The following is a 26,060-nucleotide window of genomic DNA, read 5'->3' on the forward strand; positions in this document are numbered from 1 at the left end:
CTACTTTTTCTCATCTTCTTCCTCCTTGCTCACCAGCTTTTTTTTGTTTAACTGATTGGATAGCAGTATCTTATTCACTTCTTGTTTCCCCTCCTCTGTCTTTTAACCTTGCCCATATTTCACTTTATGGCATAACTCGCCTTCTAGGCCTTGGGCCCTGGTCTGTCTGGGTTGAAGACAGTTTTTAGTGGATAGAGGCAGAGGGGGTTGGGACATGTTTCCTACTTTGGACTATAGGGAAGAAACCTCTCAGTTGTCTCTGAAAGCTTTCATGCTCTTGTGGGGCTTTAACATCATGTTGTTCCTTTCTCTGCTCTCCTCTGCACAGGCTATGGTAAGTGTCTCCAGAGCCCCTTTCTGTGCTTTATAAGAGTCCATATCCCAAGCCACCTGGGCACATCCCAACTGTTCTGCCTGCTTAGGCTGATACAGTGACTTCTGTCTGCCTAGTGTCCCTGCTTTAGGGAAACCGTGTGCCTCTCCAGGGGCTGTCCCTGAAGCTTGGGCTTGGCAGATTCATGGGCCCCTCTATATAAGAGCCTGGCTAGCAGGGCATCATAGCTGTCACATTTAACCCCCTACCCTGCTTGATTTCAATGAGGCTACATTGCCCCTTTCACTTTCAAGTGCCCTGCTCATTTGGGCTTTTGGCCTCCACAGCTTCCTGGGATTGTGTGACAGGGGGTGGTACCAGAGAATAGAGGATATAGAATAGAATCACAGTTCCCAGTGATGGTTCTTGACTGTGACTCTGTCAGAGTTGTGTGTCTATCCTATTCTTAATGACCTGTTTCGGACTGTAATTCTAAACTTTTCATTTTCCTTTGCCTTCCTTTAAACAAGGAGTTTCTGTGGGGTCAGATACCTAAAAACTCTTTGGATGATAGGTACCCTGAGAGAAGTGCTGTTCTGTCATTGTTAGAACAGTCCCTGAGGGCCTTGGATTTGGATATTGACCTCAGGTGCTTATTACCTATTATCCATGGCAATCCCCTGTGAATGACAGTAAAAATAGAGAGAACATAGTGAGTTATCATCAAATAGCTTTGGTCACTGAAACTCTCTCCCCAGGGCTTTGCCTAGCCCTTGGTAGTAGCCAGGGCTGACAACAAGTCTTCTCTCACAGTCATTGGTCCAGTCCCGGAAGGCAGGAATTACTTCTGCAATGGCTACACGCACGTCTCTCAAGGATGAAGAGCTGGTAAGTGACCCATGGGCTTTCAAGAGTCCACTGGCCTATGGTCCAGTGAACATCTCTGTAGCCAAACTTACTGGGAATTCAAAAGTGTTGGGCACACTCTGTTAATGAAACAGATAGCATCAAGTTTTCTACACTGGGAGAGGCAAGGGTCCAGACCAGGGGTAAACCTTAATCTCACGTTGGAGTATGTGACCACCAGTGTCAGGGTTTTATGGTAAGCCTAGTACCCTTTGTTTCCCTAAAAAAGCCTGAATACTGGGACAAGGCTCAGGCCCAGCATTCAGGTCAGACCTCTCTTGGATGACCAGGAGCACATGATGTGGAGGGCTTCTTTCTGCCAGGCTGGGCTGTAGGCTGAGCCAAGCTAAAGCATCTCCTCCATTGCCAGAGGAGAAACTGGGGTCTTGAGAGCCCTGCAAGGGTCTTAGTTCTGGCATCTCCCAGCAGAGAACTGAAGTCGCTGGTGGGTTATGGGATATGTGTCTTTCAGAAATCCCATGTGTATAAGAAAACCCTGCAGGCCTTAATCTATCCCATCTCGTGCACCACACCCCACAACTTTGAGGTCTGGACGGCCACTACCCCGACCTACTGCTATGAGTGTGAAGGCCTGCTCTGGGGCATTGCCCGGCAGGGCATGCGCTGCAGCGAGTGTGGAGTCAAGTGTCACGAGAAGTGCCAGGACCTGCTCAATGCCGACTGCCTGCAGCGTGAGTGTCCCTGTGGGGTGACGGGTGGGGAACATGGGCAGCAGGGCCTCTCCAAAATAGTCTGGCAACAAAGAGCTAGGGTGGCTGGGACATCATCCCTCTATTCTACCTGATTCTGAAGTTCTTTCCTTTTTAGAGAAAGTAGGGTCCTAAGTCAAGAGACATTGCCATTCCAAATAACAGGTCTTGTAGCACTCTCTTAAGCACCTTTAGGAAAAATCTGTTGAGCTTTCTATGGTCCTCTGATGGAGATAAAAATCCCTTCCAGGATTCAGATGATCCCAGAGGCTATGCTTGAGTGTTGTACACACCATGGTGGCCATATTGCCCAAATGACTAGAGCATGTTTAATCAGCCCAAATGACTAGAGCATGTTTAAAACTAATGAGAAGAGAGAGTTCTGTGAGGTTCTAGGCCTCACAGAGGAACCTCCTGAGGTCTAGACCCTAGGACTCAGGGAAGCTGGAATTTATTCCTTGCTTATAGTTGGAACATTTAGACAACAGTGCCAAGAACAGAAGTTTCAAATGGATTAGGCAGAGGTCCAGATGGAGAATGTGCCACACTCCCAAGGCCCTTGCTAAATATGTGACTTGTGCTCCCATGATAGAATGGGGAAAACAGGAGCAGGAAAAGCAACAAGTCTCTGTCACAGGAGGTGGTAGCACTCCAAGTTCTTACCTCCTTGCTCCACTCCTGCTGGGCTTGCGCTGCTATAGCTAGACCCCAGGAAGAGCAGGGGTAGGGGATGTGGGATGTGGAAAAGTATTTTCTCACCCCTCCAGGTCTTCAGGTGTTACTCAGAGCCAAGCCATAGCAATGAAAGCTTCAAGGATTGTGGTAGGAGAAAGGAAGGTCGCCTTTAGACTCACAGCACTTCATTATCCCAAGGAAAGATATGTGACATAAAAGGGGCCCAGGAAGAAGCCTCGAGGAATTGTTGACTTAAAATGTCTTTCTTTGAAGAATGCTAGATTGGTGCCAGGGGCATGGCTATAGTAGACATGAAGAGACAGGCAGAACATAGCAGAAGTTGGATGCTGGTGATGACTTTGCCCAAATCCATCATGAGGGGACGACAAGCACAGGTGCCAGCAGGCCCCTGCTTTAATTGCGAGAACTAGCAACTGGCTGCATAGGCTGCTTGCTGGAAGCCTCTGAAATGGTGCTCTGTAGCCAGGGTGTCCATCTTCCCTTTAAGAACCTTTCAGAGGTCCCAGTCCAGGTAAATAGCATTACATGGGGTATGCTAAATGGCAAGAGTAGGTTGCAGCCCAGGTCATTTTTCATTTATCAGAAATTATCTTCTGACTAAGGCTTCTGTGAAGCACAGAGTGGAATTAAATGCCCTTCTGTAGGCTTCACTGGACAGAAAACCTGCTTTCCATCCTCCCAGGGTTAGGCTGCAGATGTTGACCTTTGTCCTTTGCTCCAAGTTTTGTAGTTAAGGCCTAAGTCTTTGGAGACTGGAGAGAGGTTAAGAGCCAGTCTGCAGGACCAATAAAGGAAGGATGGGTCCTCTGCCCTGAGAAGCCTGGTTGGTGAAATACACTGGAGGAGTCTGTGTTCTGCTATAATCCTTAGGACAGCAGAGGAAGCTTACTGACCTTTGAGATGAGCTGGCTGGGGTCATGGCTGGTGAAAATGGCCCTTGGCCTTGCCAGGATAATAATGATGGTAACAATAATAGGGACTGTTTATTACTCAATAAATAAAGCATCTAGCCCAGTGCTAGATGGCAGGCACTGGGCTAGATGCTTTATATATGCTATCTAATATAATGCTTATTACAAATCCTGAGAGATAAGTGACATTCTCTTCTCTTAGAAGAAGCCTACTTACCCAGCAGGGAGTAGTGGAGTCAGGATTTGAACTCAAGTCTGTCTGATACCAAAGGCCATACTTTTCTCACCATACCACACTATTTTCTGAGATTAAAGACACTGGAGCTATGGGGCAGAACCCAGCTATGTGCTGTGACGAATTCTGAGATCTGTATCATGGCTTGGCATCGGATGAGATTGGTGGAGTTGTTGTGCCCATCCACAACCCCTCCCTGATGACTGGGATACCCATTTTGATATTTTGGCCTTAGACTTGGAGGGTATCTCTCAACAAGCATGCAGATGGAAGAAAGACAAAGACAACTGCAGACTGAGCTACATTTTTTGTTTTTCTTTTTTGATGAAAAACTCAACATATATCTAAATAGAGAGACTAGAATAATACACCCCCATAACGATGATCAACTTTTTGCTACTCTTTGAGTTGTGTCTTAAACTCCACTGGCTAGGCATTAAACTCTAGCAGGCCCCACAGAGATCAGCTTTTCCCAGAGACATACCAGTGTCTTCCTAAGCTTCTCCCACTGCTCAGTGACCTCTCCCAGGCCCCATTCTTCATCCTGATCCTTGGTCTGGTAGGTGGCCTGTTGGTTACCCTACTTTCTGTCTCTGGCCATTCTTCAGGGGCTGCAGAAAAGAGCTCTAAACATGGAGCGGAAGACCGGACACAGAACATTATCATGGCCATGAAGGACCGCATGAAGATCCGAGAGCGGAATAAGCCGGAGATCTTTGAAGTTATCCGGGATGTCTTCAATGTGAGCAAAGTTGCCCATGTGCAACAGATGAAAACAGTGAAGCAGAGTGTGCTGGATGGCACCTCCAAATGGTCGGCCAAGATTACCATAACTGGTGAGCAGGCCAGAGTTTGAGAGGACAGGAGGGCCTTGGCTATGGGGAGGAGCCTGGGGAAGAAGCATCCTGAGTGTGAGGGAGCAGGGGCTGGGGAGAAGGAGCACAGAATGAAGGAAGAGGGAGGGCCTCATTGTTCGTCACTGCTCCTCTCCTAGACTCTGATGCCAGGGGGCTCTGGGAGAGGCAAGACTGGCACCTGCAAACAATATGAATGACTGTTACAAGGATTTGGTAACAGTCTGATATTATAGACTTGGTTAACAGTTTGATATTATAAGAGCAGGGAGGGTGGGGGTAAGGGGACAGGCAGGAGATCAGTGAATAGTTAACCAGTGATTTACTAACTGGGTGGATATGGCTGAAGCAAGCATGTATCAGAGCAGATAAGGACCTATTGGGGTAAGTGTAGGGGTAAGTGGTCAGTTAGGGTCCAGTGGGGAGGTAGGATTCTTGGGCTAGGCTTTGAGGGAAAGCCTCGTGGCTTAGGGCTAAGGATAGATGTGGAGGAGTGAGAAAATCTGCTCCTGTGCAAGGAGCAGATAGAGGCTGCTCTAAGATGGGAAATATGAGTCATACTTTGGAGGGCTTATGACTTCTGGAGTGTACTCTGAAGCCTCCTTCTATGTGCATTTGGGTTGCAGTGGTGTGTGCCCAGGGCCTACAAGCCAAGGACAAGACAGGATCCAGTGACCCTTATGTGACTGTGCAAGTGGGCAAAACCAAGAAGCGTACCAAGACCATTTTTGGGAACCTGAATCCTGTCTGGGAGGAGAAGTTCCATTTGTAAGTCATAGTGGGCTTTGTCTTACCTGGGACTGTGTATATTTTGGGAGCAGCATTAAATCTCTTTTTTCTGGGCTTGGGGTCTAAGAGAGATGGATCAGAGGCAGTGGAGAAAACCCATTTCTCACATACTTCAATTGGGTAGCAGCTATTCTTTCTCTGGGTTTCTTCTCATGGACTATTGTATCAGGGTTACTGTACCCAAGCCCTGTCTTAACTAGGGCTATTAAAGGGGCCTTTGGGTGTCCCATACTGCTTTTTCTAGTGCTAGGAAGATTTTATTGTACTACTGCTGAGTGACAGAGCCAGGGACTGCCCACCCAACTGTGTACCTTCCAGCCCTGCCATCCTGCCTAGGAAGGGTTAGTCTCTTCTAGGGAGTGGGGAGGGAACATCTTTGTCCTACAACTGGATAATTCTGGCTTGAAGATGGAAACCTGGGATTTGGAGAATTTTCCATTTTCCTTAAGGGCTCTGCTTTTCTTTCTGCCTCAGCTTTCACTCCCTACTCCTTTATTCATTATCTCACTTTTTTATAGACTATTTCATATGACAATGAGGGATGGTTGTTGAAAAACGGCAAGCTCTAGCCGAGGACTTGGACTAATGTCTGGTAAATCCAGATGCTTTGTCACAGCCCCTAATGCCTAGGACCAGGACTTTGAATCAGCCAAGCAGGCAGCTTATGTAGAGACCTTTTTCTGTTGGCTCCTTGGAAGGGGATTGGGGAAAGGGATTGGGACCTATAAAATCAGTCTCTAATCCAGAGGCAGTAGTTACTGGGAGGAGCACTTGTTTTTCAAGAAGCTGAATGGTTCCTGCTTGAATATTACCTATGATTAATTCTAAATGAATTGGCTGTATAGTCAATTTTGCCCACTTTTATCATTTAGCAAGCAATTTGTATTCTGTATAAGACACTACACATGATGTTGTGTATCGAAAAATGTATAAGACAATCCCTGGCTTCAAGAGGCTGATTGATGATTTGTCTATTATTTTTCAGAAGACCAGTAGCTATACTATAATATTTTAATGGAATGTGCAAAGATATTATGAGAACATAGGGTAAGGAGCAGCAGATTCTGCCAAGTACAACTTTTGGATAAGGCAACAGGGATCCAGAAAGCAACTGCTGGGGAAGGAGAGAGTGAGGGAGGAACCTGAGCAAACTACCTCCTCGAAAGCAAACACCATAGAGGAAATGATAATTCAAGTGGATATTAAAGAATGACAGAAATTCACCAAGCTCTTTTTCGTGGCGCCTCAGAGGCGGTCGGCCGCTTCAGAATGAAGCTGAACATCTCTTTCCCGGCCACTGGCTGCCAGAAACTCATTGAAGTGGACGATGAACGAAAACTTCGTACCTTTTATGAGAAGCATATGGCCACAGAAGTTGCTGCTGACGCTCTGGGTGAAGAATGGAAGGGTTATGTGGTCCGAATCAGTGGTGGGAACGACAAACAGGGTTTCCCCATGAAGCAGGGTGTCTTGACCCATGGCCGAGTCCGCCTGCTACTGAGTCAGGGGCATTCCTGTTACAGACCAAGGAGGACTGGAGAAAGAAAGCGCAAAGCTGTACAGGGTTGCATTGTGGATGCCAATCTGAGCATTCTCAATTTGGTCATTGTAAAAAAAGGGGAGAAGGATATTCCTGGACTCACTGATACTACTGTGCCTCGTCGCCTGGGGCCCAAAAGATCTAGCAGAATCCACAAGCTTTTCAATCTCTCTAAAGAAGATGATGTCCGCCAGTACGTTGTGAGAAAGCCCCTAAACAAAGAAGGTAAGAAACCTAGGACCAAAGCACCCAAGATTCAGCGTCTTGTTACTCCACGTGTTCTGCAACACAAACGTCGGCGAATTGCTCTGAAGAAACAGCGTACTAAGAAAAATAAGGAAGAGGCTGCAGAATATGCTAAACTTTTGGCCAAGAGAATGAAGGAGGCCAAAGAAAAACGCCAGGAACAGATTGCCAAGAGACGGAGGCTGTCCTCCCTGAGAGCTTCTACTTCTAAGTCTGAGTCCAGTCAAAAATGAGATGTTCTAAGAGTAACAAATAAATAAGATCAGACATCAAAAAAAAAAAAGAAAAGAAAAGAAATTCACCAAGCACATTCTTAGACAGATGGGGGTGTTAGGTAGAAAGCTAAAGCATATATGACCAGATGGACTTACCATGAACATTTAACACCTTTAGGGACTTCATATAGGATTCTGGGGAGGCAACTAGCAGCTGCTTCCTAGGGCTCTGCGGCATCCGTCTGGCTGTTTTCTGTTGGTTTTGTTGGTACAGCTAGCTGATAGGAAATCAGAATTGTCCCTAATTACTCCTCCCCTCCTCGCTTTTGTCCCAGGGCAATAAGGACTGGATAATGGTATGTAGAGAGCTACCCAAGCTAAGGAATGAAGAGCCATTTGCTGGGATAGCCTGACTCACTTGGGACTTGAGTACCACTGTTCTTTGACTCCTTCTCTTCCTCTGCAGGGCCTCAAGTGCAGCTGATAGAGCTTTGGGAGGGAATTGGAAGTAATAAGAGTGGGGGCTCCTGGGTCTCTTCGTAACAGAGCCTTCCTAATTCTTTCACAGTGAGTGCCACAACTCTTCCGACCGCATTAAGGTACGTGTGTGGGATGAGGATGATGACATCAAGTCAAGAGTAAAGCAGCGGCTAAAGCGAGAGTCTGATGATTTCCTTGGCCAAACCATCATTGAGGTTCGAACACTGAGTGGCGAGATGGACGTCTGGTACAACTTGGGTGAGGAAGCAGGACCAGAGAAAGTTTCTGGGAAGGGAGAGCATGAATGGGGAACCTGGGGAAACTCCTATCTACCAAAACCACCACTCAGTCCCCAAAGCATACCTCTATACAGAGCCTTGCCTTCCCTACAGGGAACCGACCATGCATAGAGATGGGGGACAGAGGAGTGGGGGTGTCTGGAACTCACTCTGGCTGGACATTTTCCAGATTTCAGAAGGCCTTTTTATCTTCATACTCAGCCCTAATGCCTTTAGTCCCTTGAGCACTTCTTTTCTCCCACCCAGCCAGTTCTGGGGTATTTGTGGACTATATGGTCACTGGAATGAGTTCACCTATTAGGTGAACACTTGGGTCAGTGCCTCCTTTTCCTTGGGTTAAGCCAGGTTGGGGGCTGTCTATGCTGTCTGCGGTTGCATTGGTGTCAATCTCCAGTCTTCTTTCCTTCCTAGAGAAGAGGACAGACAAATCAGCCGTCTCAGGAGCTATCCGACTACAAATCAATGTGGAGATCAAGGGGGAGGAGAAGGTAGCCCCGTATCATGTGCAGTATACGTGTCTCCATGAGGTGAGCCAGCTCTTGGTAGATGGGATGCCAGAAAGCAATGTTGGGAGGGGCCTTTGACAATAAGTAGGATTGCTAGATGGTTGAAGATCTGGAGCCTATTTTTATTTTATTCTTGGCTCACTGTGCTACCCTGGACAGCCCACATAACATTCCCAGCCTCAGTTCTCTTTCACTAATGTGAGAACAGCCTACTGGGGCCACAGGAGTTACTGAGCAATGACTTGAAGGACAGAACTTCTATGGAACCCTATCCACATTCTCCTGGTCTTTACCAGCAGGTTTTTTTTTTCTCCAACATATATTTAAGTCTTTAATATCAATATATATTTTACTCTGTCTTCTACAGAACCTCTTCCATTACCTCACAGACATTCAGGGCAGTGGAGGAGTCCACATCCCTGAGGCTCGAGGAGACGATGCATGGAAGGTGTACTTTGATGAGACTGCCCAAGAAATTGTGGATGAATTTGCCATGCGCTATGGCATCGAGTCCATATATCAGGCCATGACGTAAGGCTCCCCTGGGGCTCTAGGAAATGGCTACTAACATTTGGAGTAGCTAACAATGGAGGTACACTGACAGAGTGGACAGGTCTTTAGTGGGGTAGTATACAGTGATTCATTGCTTTCCTCTCTGAGCTGGGTAGGGTGGATCTGTGCAAAGAGAGTATATGTATAAAAGAACTGTGTTTATCAGTAACTCAGGGAGAAGGTATTTGTCTGTCTACCCCAGAGTTCACAGGTAGGAAGAGAAAAGGGCATGGGAGGGTATACAAGGACAGACTTGCCCAAACATCACAGGCCTGAGCAGACAGGGTATGTGTGCTCAGGTACATGTGTGTGACAGACAAGCTTTCATAAACTGGCCTGGGAGTCGGAAAGAGCACTGAACTGTAGGGAAAGCAGCTGTGTCTGCAGTTGACCAAGACTCCTATAAAAGAAATTCCCACCTACTATGAGAAGAGGTGTAGTCTGTGTACTGGAGAGGCTGCCATTAGAAGCAGCACTAGGTAAGCAGAGGGTAGCTGGTGCCCTGGCTGTGCTTCATTTATTCTACAAACTTTTACTTAGTTCCTTCTGTGTGTCATACGTTGTGCCACATGCTGAGAACACAAAGATGAATGAGATGGGGCCTCTGTGCTTGGGGAACTCAGTCTAGCAGGAGAGACAGACCAGTAAACAAACAATTACAATATAATATAATAAGTGCTATAGTAGAAGTAATCACAGTGTATCATGAGAGCATCTAAATTTTAGGGGAGGCCTGTGAAGAAAGCTGTTGAAGAGTTGACACTTGAAATGCAGAAAAGGAGGAAGGGTATTTCTGGTAGGGCATGTGCAGGGATGCCAAGATGCAACAGAGCATAGACTATTCAAAGAATTACAAGAAGTTTAGTTTAGATGGAAGAAACATGTTGAGGATTGAGGTTGGAGAATGGGCCCTCTGCCATTCTTACACTGTTCACTCTCCCTGGGTGAGCTCATTCAAGCCTATGACCTCAGTCACTACTTCTGAGCTTAGGACTCCCAGATCTCTTTCTCCAGACCAGCTCTTATCCTGAGTTTCAGATCCATTTTCATTTGCTTCCTGGCTATTCTCATAGGCATTGCAAACTCAACATGACCAAAATCCAAATCAACATTATCTCCACCAAATCTGTTCTTCCTATATTCCCTATTTTAGTAAATGGAACAATTTATTACACAGTTATCCAAACAGAAATTTAGGAGTCAGCCTAAACATTTCTTTCATACTACCACCATTCAATCAGTCTCTAAAACCTCTAGATTCTACTTCCTAAAAATGTTTTTAATCTATTAGTATTGCTATAGCTCAGTAATAATGATAATAATAATAACAGCAACAACAACTCCTATGTACCATTTCCTTATGTGCCAGGCACTGGTCTAAGTAATTTATGAATGTTAACTCATTTAATCCCCATATCATTATTATTCCCATTTTATAGATAAAAAGACTGAAGCATGAAGAAGTTTAAGTAATCTATCCAAGGTCACTGAACACTGGAGCTGAGACTCAAACCCAAAGTCTGGCTCTAGGGTCTGTGCCCTTAACCATTTCTCTGTTCCATTTAGTGCTTCATTGCTTCTTTTCTGCGTGATTGCAATAACTCTTCAATTGGTCTTTCTCTCTTAGTCTTCTCTCTCTCCAAGTTTTCGTTTCTAATTTTTACCTTCAAAGTGACCTTTCTGAAAGACTAATCTGATCACAGTATGCCTTTGTTTAAAAACTTACTATAGCATCTAGGATAAACTCCTTTATTATCTGTTCTCTGTCTACTTCTCCTCTCGAATTTCATAGTACTCCTCTATCAAACACCTGAACAGTAGCCCTGAGTGAGGTTTCCCAAATGAATGACTCTCTCCATGAGTATATTTGTTTTTGCAATACAGTTTCCCTTCGCCTGCACACTTCTCCATTTGATTGATTCTTACTAATCCTTTAAGACTTGTTTCAACCATCTCTTCTTTGGGAAGCCTTTTTCTAATCCCTTCTAGCCCCCAGCCATTCTAATTTAGGTGATCTTCCTGTGTGTGTCCACAGAATTTTTGCATAGCATGCCTTGGGTTATTGACTTACTTTCTAACACTTGCTTTCTCTGCCAGAATGTCACCTCTTTGGATTCTGGCCCTTAGTGCCAGGCCTGGCACATAGTACACGTTCACTGAATGTATATTTGAGTGAGTAAATTATGAAAATCCTTGTATGCCAAGGTGATCGGAAGCTTCACACACATGAGTGAGATCTTTTGATTACTTGACCTTTGCTGCAAACCCTGAAGAGTCTTTGAGGCTGAAGGTGCTGTTTTTCAGGCACTTTGCATGTTTGTCATCCAAGTACATGTGTCCTGGTGTGCCAGCAGTGATGAGCACCTTACTGGCCAACATCAATGCCTACTATGCCCACACAACCGCCTCCACCAATGTCTCTGCATCTGATCGTTTTGCAGCCTCCAACTTTGGGGTGAGTGTGATGTAAAAACATGTAACCTGATTGTTATCAGTTAACAAAGTTTGATTTTTCAGTCAGTACTGCAGAGCTGATATGCCTAAAATTCAGATAGTTGCCACCTAGATAATGAACTTATTTCCTTATGGGTAGTTAGACTATACTAGTAGACTCTCCTCAGACGTGGATAAGTGAGAAAAGGTGGAATAGCACCCCTGTGGTTTGTGCGGTGGGACACTACCTGGGCTCAGGGAGAACCTCTCTGGGCCAACAGCTTGGTTGAGTCACCATGTTCCTCAGTCCTGCAGGTTCACAAAGGAACCTTCTTAATATTATTCAGTCTCTCTCTGACAGATTCATACCACTTAAGTTCATATGAGACTGATGTCTAAGCAAGAATACCAGTTGCATACCTGAGGCTGTCCCTTTTCTAGTGTCTGGACAGTTTTCCTGATCCAGGGTATGCCCTTTCCTGTTGTTAAGGTACTTGTGAAGTTGAATCATTGCTCATAATGTCACCTGACATAAGTTCAGTGTAAACTGGATGGTATATATCAGACCCACCACAAATATTACCTCTTTAGGGATAAAATTACTGATACTCCCAAATCTACTGGATCTCTGAGCCCTTTTTCTTGGTGCTGACCACTTTTTTGATGTTGTTGATAGTCTTTCTGTAGATGAATTAGTATCATTGATTAAGCCAGTCAAATATCTGTTCCATTCTGTCTCTCCACATTATATATTGACTTAACTAATATCTAATGCTATATATAATATTATCAATATGTGAGTTCTAGGAGTGCTGCACCAATAGCTTACAGGAACATGATTCCACGTTTAATTATACTTTTCTATAAAAATAAGCTATTAAATAGTATTTGTTGTTTATTTTAACATTTAAAAAGTATAAACTAAGGGAAATGATATGGAATGTGGTTTAAAGAGAAATCCCCTTGTGTCTCCCTGATCACCTTCCAGATGCATCACTATTTCTCTCTCCCATCGTCACTGCTAGGCTGTGGCTGTTTAACTGTTAAGAGCTATTCCAAGATAAGTTAGGACACCACAGACACAGGAACAATTTGGAGAATGTGTTTAGAGTTTCCTTTTATCTGACTAAGATGAGTTAGAGTCCCAAAGGGATGGAGATGCACTGGTCATCTCCTCTTGATGTGTATAGAAAGCTGTTTCCCCTCCCAGAGACTTGCTTTCCTCTTGCCAGTGTGAGAAGATTCCCCAGTTTAAGTGCTAAGAGATGGAACAGGAAAGACCTATCCCATTTCTCTTTTGCATGGTTTGTTGTTCTCCTCATGGGCAAATATGGGACAGGGTATGTCCCCAGCTCAGTGTCTCCCTCTCACCCAGAGATGATTCTCTTTTTGCTACAGTCTAGAGAGCTTGGAAATAGATTATTTCTGTTCCTCATTATTTGTTTATCACCCTCAGAAAGAGAGATTTGTAAAACTACTGGACCAACTGCACAACTCACTGAGGATTGACCTCTCTACATACAGGGTGAGTGAAGACATGGCTGTGGGGTGGGACAAAGGATAATATCAAGATCAGTCTAGAGAGACTTTGGACCAATCATGACTATAAAGATCGAAGGCAAGGAAAATTGGTCTTTGTCATCACATCCACATATATGGCCAACGTCACTGACACATGTGGTTCTTCAAACTCCAAGGACCATGCAGTGTGTAAATAGTAGCAGGTGTGGCTGCTTTTTATAGATAGTTGGCTTTCTAACCCCACTCATGTCACTCTGCCAAACTCTCTGATGACATATTCATCAAGGAGTCTCCTAAGGATAATCTCTTCCAGAAAGGCCCCTTTAAAAATTAGATAATTAAATTTCCTTATTGCATTTTTCCATATTCTCCTCATTTTCCAGGAGAGGTGTGAGAATCTGACTAAGGGGAGAGAGAGTATCTTGGTTTGGGCAAGTAATTTGTAGCAGATGTCATGTCCATTTCTAGAATGGAGGGAGGAAATAGATGTAGTAGGAGGGTGGGTGCCTAGGACAGGACAGGGAAATGGGCAGTTTTTCCATTCTTCCTAAGTTAGGCCTTCTTAGAATGACTTCATTACTTGCTTTAAAGTGTTGTGAATTTCCAGAACAGGCAATATACCCACATTAAAAAGTAAGTATAAAAACAATCTTAAAGTCAAAAAGAAGTGAGATTTTAATTATCTGCACTTTCAGTGCCCTCCATTTGCACGAATAATGGAGAGTTGACTGTATATCTTGTATTTGGCATATAAGCAACCATTTGAAGGTTTAAAAAAGCAACCCTTAAAATGGAGAATGGCACAGCATCGTCCTTAAGCCTTCTTTGGCAGCTTCCTCCTAAAACTCCTGCCAAAGAGAATGAAGTGAGGCGTGGTGGGAAGATCCTAAGGAACTCACTCCAAAAGCAGTTCTGCTCAGAGCTTTGCCATCTGCTGGCTCCAGAATGGTAGAGTAACTGGGATCCATTATACAGAAAGTACGTGTCTTGGATCCCAGTCTGGTCTGTAGTATGGCTCCCCTTATATTCCAGGATATACAGTTAGATTGTAACTTTTGAAGAACTCATTGGGTGTAAGAATCTTCACCCAAGAAAAAAGTGTGTGTGTGTGTGAGTGTATGTTCATTTGTGCAAATGCTCACACGTTGCATGGGAAGTAGGGTTGGGGGTAGGATGTGTTGCTTTCTGGTCTGGGGATTATTAACCCCTGCTTTTGGCAAGGGCCTGTGTCTGTGGAAAAGAGAGGGAGACCTGTAGTCTTACAGCTTTTTTGTTCCTCTCAACTATGGAAGATCCCAGTGGGTAACACTTAGGGAAACTTCTGATTTCATTGCTTTTGGCAGGGAAGGCTTTCGTATTCTTCTGTTCCTTTCTTACATTTGCTTGATTTGCAATAGAATAATTTCCCTGCTGGGAGCCCTGAGCGACTTCAGGACTTAAAGTCCACAGTGGATTTGCTGACCAGCATTACTTTCTTCAGAATGAAGGTAAGAGATGAACTGGGCTGGGCAGTGCTAGGCTGGGGACCTGGCCACAGGGACATGGAGAATCAGAATCACTGGGCATAGTCTAAGGCTATAGGATTTATCACCTTTAAGCCCACATTTCCATGTATCTGTTCTTGAGTTACTTCTAAGAAGACCATGGGTCAAGGAGGATGGGCTAGGCAGTTCTCCCCGTCAGCTCTCCTGACAGTTTCATCCCAGGGCAAGGTCCAGGGACCTACAGAGGGGTGAAGAAATCTGGAATAATTTGGGGGCAGTTCTAGGAGGAGAAACCACTCGGGTGAGCAGGACCCTGGACCCATATTTCTTTTTATTAATTGGCAGGTGCAAGAACTGCAGAGCCCTCCAAGAGCCAGCCAGGTGGTAAAGGATTGTGTGAAGGCCTGTTTGAATTCCACATATGAGTATATCTTCAACAACTGCCATGACTTGTACAGCCGCCAGTACCAGCTGGTAAGAGGTTCGGGATCAGGTGGGGCCACCTGTCAGTCGTTCTTGGAGCCTCAGCTTCCCTTTGCTGTGGCCATGGTGGAAGGGAGCTCAGGATAAAGTCCTTGATGTTCTCGAGAGTGAGTGAATTGTGGAGTGGGGACCATCTAGACCATGTGAGACATCTGTGGATGGACAGGAACCACTGGACAAGATGTGACATAACTGAGTTGAACAGAAGTGGCAACAATAAGTTTCACTTTGGTATTGAAGAAAAGTGACCTACATTTGAGCACAGTTCAGGGGGTGAGTAGGTGAATTCTTAGTCCTTCCCAGGGTCTTTGGTTTCCCCCGAGGTTAATTTTATTCTGACTCATGTGAACCTCTCTATGTTCCAGGCTCCCTTCCCCTGAGATCTAAGCTACTGGCTTGTGGCTGTTTAACTTTTCCCTCTGACCACTTTTCTCTGCACTGCATGGTCTTCTGAGACATACTCATTAGCTGACTATCAAGGCTAACCCTGTCCTTCTGGGAGGCTGAGCTACTTCATCTGGTTTAGGCTGGCATCCTAACTCAGTACCTGGTGACTTTGTATGTTTTTCTAAATCCTTCCAGTGGTATCCTTTTTTTTCTTATTTCGAAGCCAGGACTTCCTTCTGGGTCTAATTACTCAGTTACAGTTGCTATTTTAGGAATGTCTTGCTGAGCACACATTTGCAGAGTAGATTCCCTTCAGTCCAACGAGTATGTGTTGAATGTTTGTTCTAGGCCAGGTCTGAGGAAGCATAGTGCTCCTTCAGTTAGTTCACAGTCCCATAAGCATATGTATAACTCCAACCAAAGTCTTTTAGAAGGGACTTGAAAGAGAGAGAAAATTGAAGGAGGAAAAAGTCACTCTTGATGAGATATTGGGAAAAGCTACATAAAACAAGGGTATTTGAGATAGACCTTGAAAGGCAGTAGGATTTGGATAGCAAATGATGGGAGGACAACCTAAATCTCTGGGACATTTACCCTTTGGTGAAGACATCCAATTCGTAATTCTTCCCAGGAGCGCCTTAGTAAAGACTAAAATCTTGTTCATACTCCCCCCTTGCATTGTCAAATTTGCTTTTTGTGCAGGTACTATCTTTACAACTTCTTCCTTTATTTATTTTTGGCTGCATTGGGTCTTCGTTGCAGTGTGCGGGCTTCTCATTGTGGTGGCTTCTCTTGTTGCAGAGCATGGGCTCTAGGCGCACGGGCTTCAGTAGTTGTGGTTCACGGGCTCAGTAGTTGTGGCGCACGGGCTTTGTTGCTCCGTGGCATGTGGGATCTTCCCAGACCAGGGCTCGAACCTGTGTCCCCTGCATTGACAGGCGGCTTCTTAACCACTGAGTCACCAGGGAAGTCCCACAACTTTCTCCTTTTAAGGTCTGTAAAACCTCCCGCTGGTTCTGAAGTCCATGGGAGGTTTTCCTGGGGTCTTTGTTTAGCTTGCCACACTAGAGGCTCTGTCATCCATCTGTGGATTCTCTCTGGTTGGGGAAAGACACTGTTCTCAGCTTTTCTCTTTCAAGTATGCAGCGGTCTGTCTGAATACTTGGTCTCTATTCCCTAGCATGAGATGAACCTAGACTTTGAAAGAGGCCTTACAAACCATTCAGGGACTTTCTTTAGCCTTTGTATTTTGCTAACTGTTTTTTACTTTCTCTCACTCTCATTTTCTCATTATTCATTATTTGTACTGAAGTAGACCCTTGGTGTCTTTTATTTCCCTCTACTGACCTTCAGTCATTGGTTCATTCATCTATCCATTCTTTTAACAGATCGAGCACTAGGGATGTAAAGATGATTAAGACACATTTCTGCTTTGGGGGAGCTCATTGTTTGGTGGAGGTGGGGGGCAAATTACTACATTTATTGGTTTTTGTTATTTTATTGTTGCTATATTCTATTGTAGTTGTAGTTGTCTGTTACATCTATATGAGAGGTTCACAGAGGGTGCTCTGGGAGCCCAGAGAGAGGTATCTAACCAGACCAGGGGTGTCAGGGAATACTTCTCAGAAAAGGTAGAGCTCAACATAAATTTAGAGCAATGAGTATGAATTAACTAAAGAAAGGGGCTGGGGAAGAGGGGGATACCATATAGAGGAAACGGAATGTTTGGAGGCACAGAATTGTAAATGAGTTTATTAATTCGAAGGAGTATAAGCAATTTAATTATGCTAGTTACAGTGTCAGGCTTTAGAGTTCAGCTGTCTGGGGTCAAATCTTGGTTCTGCTGTTTATAGCTGCATGACCTTGGTCAAGTCATGGAACCTCACTGTCCTTCAGTCTCCTCATCTGTAAAATGAAGGTGATAATAATTTCTACCCAATGGAGTTGTTATGAGGATTAAATGAGATAATTCATGCAAAGTTCTTAGCAGAGTCCCTGGCATATAGTAAGCACCAAATAATTGGTGGTAGTGGTATGGTGATGGCTGCAACAGAAGGGAGTGGTTAGGCATGAGGTTGAGAGAGAGGTTGTATTCGGAAGGACCTTTATTTCAAGCTGTGGAGCTGGACCTTTTTTGAAGGGTGGACGAGTAACACTATGAGATTCCTTCCAGAAAGATCGCTGACAACTGAGTGGTAAAAGGATTGGATTGACGATCAAAGACCAGTTAGGACATCCTTGAATGATAAGAGCCTGAGCCAGGATATCGGCAGAAAAAGTAAAAGGAAAAGATGTATTTCAGTGATATTAAGGAGGCAGAATCAACCAAATGTGGATTCTGTCCTGATTTCTAGTAATTTCCTGGTAATGCAGGTATATTAAGGACTGTGGAGATTTGTGATGATATATGGCATCCTACATAAAAGCCCTATTCCTGTGCTCCTGGGCAATTCCAATTTTGCTCTTATCTCAGTGGGAAATAATGTCCATTCCAGTCTGTCAGTGGTGACCTTTACTTGTCCTGTCTGGGATTTGCCATCCACCATTGTATTCCTTTGTTTCTTCCCACCCAAGGCCTTTTCTTTCTTTTTTCCCAGCTTTATTGAGATATAATTGTCATATAATATTGTGTAAGTTTAAGGTATAAAATGTGTTGATTTGATACACGTGTATATTGTGAAATGTCTACCACAATAAGGTTAGTTAACACGTCCTTCACTCACATAGATACCATTTTGTTTCTGTTATGGTAAGAACATTAAAGCTTTATTCTCATAGCATCTTTCAAGTATACAGTACAGTATATATTGTTATCTATAGTCATCATGCTGTACCTGTGATTCCTGGAACTTAATTCATCTTGTAATTGAAAGTTTGTACCCTTTGACCAACATCTCCCCATTTCCTCCACCCCCTCAGCCTCTGGCAACAACCTTCTCCTCTCTGTTTCTATGAGTCTGATGTTTTCAGATTCCACATATAAGTGAGATCATACAGTATATGTCTTTCTCTGTCTGACTTATTTCACTTAGCATAATGCCCTTCAGTCTCATCCATGTTGTCACAAATGGTGGGATTTCCTTCTTTTTTATGACTGAATAATATTTCACTGTGTCTATGTGCCACATTTTCTTTACCCATTCCTCTATCAGTGAACACTTAGGTCATTTATATGTCTTGGCTATTGTGAATAATGCAGCAATGAACATGGGAGTACAGGCATCTCTTCAGGATAGTGGTTTCACTTCCTTTGGGTATATACCTAGACGTGGGATTGCTGGATCATATGGTAGTGATATTTTTAATTTTTTGAGGAACCTCCATAGTGTTCTTGGTAGTAGCTATACCAACTTATATTCTCACCAAGAGTGCACCAGGGATCCCTTTTCTCTACATCCTCGCCAACATTTATCTCTTCTTTTTTTTAAAATAAATTTATTTATTTATTTATTTATTTATCTTTGGCTGTGTTGGGTCTTCGTTGCTGCACGCGGGCTTTCTCTAGTTGCAGCGAGTGGGGGCTTCTCTTGTTGTGGAGCATGGGCTCTAGGCACACAGGCTTCAGTAGTTGTGGCATGCGGGAATCAGTAGTTGTGGCTCACGAGCTCTAGAGTGCAGGCTCAGTAGTTGTGGCGCACGGGCTTAGTTGCTCCATGGCATGTGGGATCTTCCCGGACCAGGGCTCAAATCCATGTCCCCTGCATTGGCAGGAGGATTCTCAACCACTGTGCCACCAGAGAAGTCCCTCTCTTCTCTTTTTGATAATAGCTATTCTAACAGGTGTGAGGTGGTATCTCATTGGGGTATTGATTTGCATTTCCCTGATGATTGGTGATGTTGAACATCTCTCCATATACTTGTTGGGCATTTGTATATTTCCTTTGGATAAATGTCTAAGTCCTCTGCCCATTTTTTAATCAGATTTTTTTTTGCTATTGAGTTGTATGAGTTCCTTATATATTAATATTTTGGAAATTAACCCCTTATCAGATACATGGTTTACAAATATTTTCCACCATTCTGTAGGTTGTCTTTTTATTTTGATTGTTTCTTTTGCTGTGTAGAAACCTTTTAGTTTGATGTAGTCCCACTTACTGATTTTTGCTTTTGTTGTCATATCCAAAAAATCATTGCCAAGACCAATATCAATGAGCTTTTTCCTTATGTTTTTTTCTAGGAGTTTTATGGTTTCAGGTCTTACATTTAAGTCCTTAATCCATTTTGAGTTAATTTTTGTGGGTGGTGTGAGATAGGGATCCAATTTCATTCTTTTCCCTGTGAATATCCAGTTTTCCCATTACCATTTATTGAAGAGACTATCCTTTCCCCATTGAGTATTCTTGGCTCCCCATGGTCTTTTCTTATCCAGCTAAGCAAATAACTTTCTAGATGCAATTCTTCCCCCTAATAACATTCAGGGAAGTTAAGGGAAGTTTTGCTTCACTGAAGGCTGGGCCAGCCTGCATGCTAGGTCTGTTACGTAGCCCCTGCAGAAATTGAAGGAGCTTTTCAGAGTTGCGATGTACATGTGTGTGGTGGGGCAGGGGGGTGATATTAGACGAGGGCCATCACTAGAAGAGGACTGCCAGTGGGGGTCACATGGAACTAGACCTACTTAGACTGGAGGGGCTGCGTACTTCAGCCAAGAAGTCACTATATCCATAGCTACTGGGAGAAGGAGGAAGGGGGACAGGCATCTTTATGCCTGACCAAACTTATCAGAACAGTGCCCTGGAGCTGGGGAGAGAAGTTCTCAAGGACAGACTCTTCGTGTCCAAAGACCTCCCAGTGGTCACCCCTCTGATAGAACAAGTGTCGTCTTGTGGAAGACAGGCTGTAGGAGAGGAAGGGTCCCTGATTCTCAAGGAAGGGGCATGGAGTGGGGAAGAGAGAGAGGAAGACTCTCCATATTCTACTCTGACTCTCACTGTCTATCACCATCTCCTTGGGAACAAGAATCAGGAGCTACCTCCAGAGGAACAAGGGCCCAGCATTAGGAACCTGGATTTCTGGCCCAAACTCATCACGCTTGTTGTGTCAATCATAGAGGAAGATAAGAATTCCTACACACTCGTTCTGAACCAGTAAGTATCACCTCACTTGGCCCTATCTGTTTGGTGGTTGGTTTGTCCATCTGTCTAACAGCCTCTTTCTTTCCTATCTCTATGTGTTTGCAGTGCCACCTCTTCCTCCTGTTCGTCCATCTGTCCCTCTGTCCCTTGTATCTGTCTGGGTAACTGTTTCTGGAGACATGTGTGGAAACATAATGGGGGGCCCTGCCCAGACTGAGCCAGCCTCCCTCGAGTGAGATACCTCTGGGAATGGCTGCCATAGGAGTCCCAGGGGATCCAGAGAGCATGTGTGTATGTGTCTGTCTGCTATGAATAAAGTGGGCCTTCTTATACCCACCTCCTTGCCCTTTCTCCTCCCGCTTATTTAGCCTGGGCCTGTCTTCCAACCTCAACACTTCTCCTCTTGGCCACAATTCCCTGCCTTCTAGGCATCATCTCCCCTAGGGCCACCTTGCCTGAGGGGATCCTCTGCCCCCACTTGTCCTACCACTGGCCCCTGGGTCCCTTTTCTGCAGTTTGAGCCTAGTAGCCCTGTTTCCTAGGCTTCTCCTCTCTTCGATCTGACCTCCAAGAACTTGGCATGTTAGCCTTGGAATCAATCAAATCAAATGGCTCTTGCCATGTTCTCTGACTGTGGCTTCTTCCATCATCCAGGTTTCCTCAGGAGTTGAATGTGGGAAAAGTCAGCGCAGAAGTGATGTGGCAACTCTTTGCCCAAGACATGAAATATGCACTGGAGGGTAAGGGTGTGCCCAAGGCAGTGGGCTGCAGACCCCTAGTCCAAGCACCTTGTTTGCTGTCCCTTTCTTCTCCCAGACAACTACAAGTTCTGGGTGAATAATACAGTGAGAAACTAGAGCGATTTTAGGCATGGTGGGTGATAGGCCTCAGGAGGCATTGGGTAGGCAAAGCTTCAGCCGAAGGAATAATGGAAATTGCTGTGTGGATGTAGGTTCCTCCTTCCTGCTTTAGAGCAAGTGCCTATTTAAAACTTTCCCAGCCCTTTCCTTTCCCAGAGATCAACCCTTCCCATGCTGGGTGTTCTCAAGTGGCCCGCTCCCTAGAGAATGGTCTTACGAAACTTACCTTTACAGTTTTACAGAATCTCAGAACCTTAAATACATAGATAGGTAAGGATTATTTTCTCACGCTGTAGACTGCCTGGCCTCACTTTCCTTGAAAGTTGTTCTGGATTGGTGTGACAAAGCCAGAAAGATACTTCTTCCCTCACTTCTCCTATAGAACAGGGTCACAGACCAGTTATTACTCATCTTGTTCATCCAGCTTATTCTTTTATTCATTTCCCACTTTGGTCCACAAAGATATCACTCCCTACCTGTATCAGACCTTCCAATACCCATCTGTGCTCACTTATTTAGCTGCATTTCCTATCTGTTTATATATGTTAAAACATATATATGTTTATATATAAATAAACATATATATGTTTAAAACAAACACAAAAGGTTTGAACTGCTTCAAGAGAAAGAACTAATGTTGACCTGGTTTCAAATCTCAGTTTAACCACCTACTCAACAGTGTGTTCTTAGACTGAGCTACTTAACTTCTGTGAGCTCCCGTTTTCTCATCTGTAAAATGGGAGTGATGATAACATCTATTTCATTGAGCTAATGAAGTAACTGAGATGTATGTGACATACTTAGCATACTGCCCGGCATTTATTAAAGGCTGATGAGCAGAGATGCAATTTTAACAAAGTAGTATTTTTATAAGATTTTACGTCAATGGAAAATGGGGGCAGATGGAACAGGGAGAGACTGGAAGCAGAGTGCAGATAATGTAATCATTTAGGGCCGAGGGGCTGGGGCTGGGATTAGAGCAGAGGAATTAGAGGAAGAATGCGATTTGATAGACATTGGAAGGAAGTTGTGACAGGGCTTAGTGACTGTCAGAATGGTGGAGGGCAAGAGAAAGGGAGACCTGTTTAATAAAAGGATAGTGTTGACTCCAACTGTGAAAATGCTATCATTCACCCAGTATTTTTAAAGTCAACTTTATTGAGGTATAATATACATACAATAAAACAAAAACACTTTAAGAGTACTATTTGATGAGTTTTGACAAATAAGTACACCTGTGTAACTACTGTCCCAATTAAAATATAAACAGAAAGTTTCTTCATGCCCCTTTGCAGTAAATCCCCACCCCATTCACCAAGCGTACTGAGTATTTTCTTTGTGCCACGCACTGTGCTAGTTGAGATGAATGAGGCATAGCCCCAGCCCTTGAGAAGCTCCCAGATTAGTCAAGACAACAGACCTATAAACTGGCAGTTACAATTTAAAGTTGTTAAGTGCTACCAAAGGAATAAGCATAGGGTGCTGAGAGGAGACCCATGTAACCTGGACCTGGGAAGAGCACCTGGGAAGGCTTTCTGGAGGAGGTGATGTACAAACTGACACCTGAAGGATGATAAATCTTAGCTGGTGGGGAAGGAGGGCATTAGTGACAGGGAAGGGAGAGACAGGCATTTTTGGCAGAGGACACAGTATGTTCAGAGACCTGGGGTCTAGACAGAGCTGGCATGCTTGGGGAACTGGAAGCAGTAGTTCAGTGTGACTAGCACTTTAGAGTTTAGGGGAAGAGAGGAGTGAGAGGTGAAGATAGAGAAGTAGGACAGAGCTAGATCATACAGGAGGTTTTAAGCCATGTTTAGGATTTTGGACTCTATCCTGAGGCAGTTGAGAGGCATTGAACAACAATCCCATGTTAAGAAAGGGATTAACATAACTAGATTTTTAATATAGAAAGGCCACTCACTCTGGCTACAGTATGGAGAATAGGTTGGAGGAGGAAAGACCAGCTTGGAGACTATTGTGGTAATCCCGGTTAGCGATGGTGGTAATGAGACCTAGACAGGTAAAAGCATAACTAGAAAGAAATGGATAAATCCCAGAGAAGTTTTGGAGATGAAATCAACAGCGATTGATGAGTTAATTGGATGTGAATAAAGAGGAAGAAGGAAGACTTTAGGGTGATGCTCAGCATTGAACAAGAGGGTAAGATCAGTGTGTATACCCTGTTCAGCTTCAGCTGGAGATGTTAAAATGGCAAAAGGTGGTGACTGGAGTTAAACCCAGGCAAAGTGAGATGTTCCATCAAAGCCTTGTATAGACATTACCAGAACCAGGGAGATATCAGCAAGCTGGAAAGTTGAAATTCATGAGGTTGAAAGAACTCTCCAAGGATAAAAGATGAATGGAGGGAGGATTGTGGCAGTCACGGGCAGGAGAAGGTTTAGGTACCCTTCTGCCCCTTTTGACAGATTAACCACGCCCTGATCACCACACCCCACCGTCAACAACCTCAAGCGACTACTGGAGCATGGCTCTGTGGGACTTGTTAGAATAGTTTAAAGTGTGCCCAGTGTTTCAGCAATCGTCCTGTTAGTTTTTGTACCACGGAAGTTAATTAGAAGTTGGGGTTTTGGACCAGAGTACAGATGATGGAGAATTCTCTGTAAATACAGTAACTTGCAGGTCCCTAGAAGAAGGCAGTTAGGGAGCTCTGGAGTGACGGAGCAGCACTGCCTCACTTCTAGCGGGTTGTTGAACAGGAAGGAGGAGGGGCCCTCCTGGTGGTACCTTGTTACGTTTCTAGGTTCTTGGCCTGGTTTAAGGACAGCAGGGCGGGAGAGAAGGGGCAAGCCCTGAGAGAGTCTCTCTGATGTCCCTGATTGTTTCACTTTCTTTATTGCTCATTGGTGTCTCTGCTCTGTCACAAGCATCCACTGCCATTCGTATCCGAAAAGTCCTCTTTCTGGGTGGTAAGAACTTCTGGTTGTTGTCCCTTTGCCTCTAGTCTTATTCCTGTTTCCTCTTCTCTTGCTCACTGCTTCTTAGAAGAGACTGCAAATGCAACTCCGGGTTGCGATGGTGCTGCCTACAATGCCAGGAGATGAAATTCCTGGGACAAGGGAGCCTTTTGAGGCTGAATCCCGGGCTCCCATTTCCTCCTTGAGTGTCTGCTGTACTCATTCACAAGGGCCAGCTGCCCCAGACTGGCTGTTCTGCCTTGACAAGGAGGAGCATCACCCATGGCAACTCTGAGTTGAGCAGTAGAGTTCCCAAGGACAATGACCTTCCCTTCTCTGTTGCTCAGTACTCTCCCCAGTTTGCTTGCTTTCACCATTGTTATATGTAAGCACACAGTTGGCTTTTATTGTCCAAATTAATGCTTCATCTCTAAAGGGGGTAGATGAAGAAAGCCTGTGGGTGTGGCCAGTGCTAGACTCTCTGGGCAAGCTGTGGGTGATCGTTATCCTAGATTTCCCAGAAGGCTCTGCAGATTCAGCTATATAACCTTTCAAGTCCATAAGCATCCCATTTTCTGTAGCAGGATGGCCCTTTCATCTGGCTGTGTTTCCAAACTGACTTATTTGCATACTTCTTTGAGAGTTCATTTTTCAGTGTCCCAGCTCTGCTCTGGGACCCTTCAGTTTACTTCAAGATTCTGTTACACCATGGCTGCTCAACTGCTCGTTCTGTCAGCTCGGGCCCATTTTGGTTTTCCCTGTGTCTGTGTGGTTGTCAGTGACCCATTTATGTCATATACGACTGCTCATCTCATTTAAGTCCATCTGAGGAAATGGCTCAGGTACTAGGATTAGAAAAGCCCTGGAAAACCATCATGCCTCTCCAGTCCTGGGCAGTTTCCCCACTAATCAGCCTTAGCACCTACATCCTTTTCTCCTCTTCTTCACCAGAGGCCAGTACCTCACTTGCACTTCCAAAAGCCAGCACAGGAAGGACTGTGGGCCTTATCTGGGTGTCTGGCTTAGTCTCTAAAGAAAGATTTGGGCCAGGCTTTTAGCAGAGTACCCACTGTTAGAGGGAGATGGCTGTGAGGAGGTGTTTGGGAGTCACCCTTGTTCTCAGACATTTGAAAGAGCCACCTGACTAGATCTGCCGCCTTGGGAAAGCTCAGGAACCATGGCCTCTACTGCCAGGACCTGACCCAGCCTTCCTCCCCACCACTAGAGCATGAGAAAGACCGGCTGTGTAAGAGTGCTGACTACATGAACCTGCACTTCAAGGTGAAGTGGCTCCACAATGAATACATGCGGGATCTGCCTGCCCTCCAGGGGCAGGTGCCTGAGTACCCAGCGTGAGTCATCATGTGGGGGCTACCGAGGGAAGAGGGGCGCTTAGCGGTTGGACAAGGCCAGTATCCTTACAGTCAGGTACATGGTATATGCCAACCACTAGCTCCAACCCCCAATTTTCCTGCCTGGCTGCAGGTGGTTTGAGCAGTTTGTCCTACAGTGGCTGGATGAGAATGAGGATGTGTCCCTGGAATTTCTGCGTGGGGCCTTGGAGCGAGATAAGAAGGATGGGGTAAGTCGGGGGCTTGGGCTTCACAGGGGTCAGGCCAGGTCTTCCAGCAATTGGCTATCAGCAGAAGTTCC

The 26,060-nt window shown here is 44.8% G+C and overlaps 2 protein-coding genes across 5 annotated transcripts in view; both read left to right on the forward strand.

Annotated features, from left to right (window-relative positions):
* The window catches only part of UNC13B (unc-13 homolog B), a 237,686-nt gene that overhangs the window by 203,946 nt on the left and 7,680 nt on the right, over positions 1-26,060 (forward strand). For all 4 annotated transcript variants that reach the window (XM_059924994.1, XM_059924997.1, XM_059924996.1 and 1 more), the window contains 15 exons: positions 1,127-1,201; positions 1,692-1,911; positions 4,380-4,607; positions 5,252-5,393; positions 7,984-8,153; positions 8,606-8,721; positions 9,068-9,231; positions 11,557-11,707; positions 13,142-13,210; positions 14,604-14,693; positions 15,036-15,164; positions 20,517-20,644; positions 21,287-21,372; positions 25,633-25,759; positions 25,893-25,989. In XM_059924994.1, coding sequence (XP_059780977.1) covers positions 1,127-1,201; positions 1,692-1,911; positions 4,380-4,607; positions 5,252-5,393; positions 7,984-8,153; positions 8,606-8,721; positions 9,068-9,231; positions 11,557-11,707; positions 13,142-13,210; positions 14,604-14,693; positions 15,036-15,164; positions 20,517-20,644; positions 21,287-21,372; positions 25,633-25,759; positions 25,893-25,989 — 1,992 coding nt within the window. The remainder of the gene's footprint in view (positions 1-1,126; positions 1,202-1,691; positions 1,912-4,379; positions 4,608-5,251; positions 5,394-7,983; positions 8,154-8,605; positions 8,722-9,067; positions 9,232-11,556; positions 11,708-13,141; positions 13,211-14,603; positions 14,694-15,035; positions 15,165-20,516; positions 20,645-21,286; positions 21,373-25,632; positions 25,760-25,892; positions 25,990-26,060) is intronic.
* LOC132367877 (small ribosomal subunit protein eS6-like) lies at positions 6,660-7,482 on the forward strand. Its single transcript, XM_059926480.1, has one exon. It carries the CDS (start codon positions 6,684-6,686, stop codon positions 7,431-7,433), a length of 750 nt encoding a protein of 249 aa, XP_059782463.1. The 5' UTR covers positions 6,660-6,683; the 3' UTR covers positions 7,434-7,482.

The sequence above is a fragment of the Balaenoptera ricei genome, chromosome 6 (assembly GCF_028023285.1).
Source record: "Balaenoptera ricei isolate mBalRic1 chromosome 6, mBalRic1.hap2, whole genome shotgun sequence".
NCBI lineage: Eukaryota > Metazoa > Chordata > Mammalia > Artiodactyla > Balaenopteridae > Balaenoptera > Balaenoptera ricei.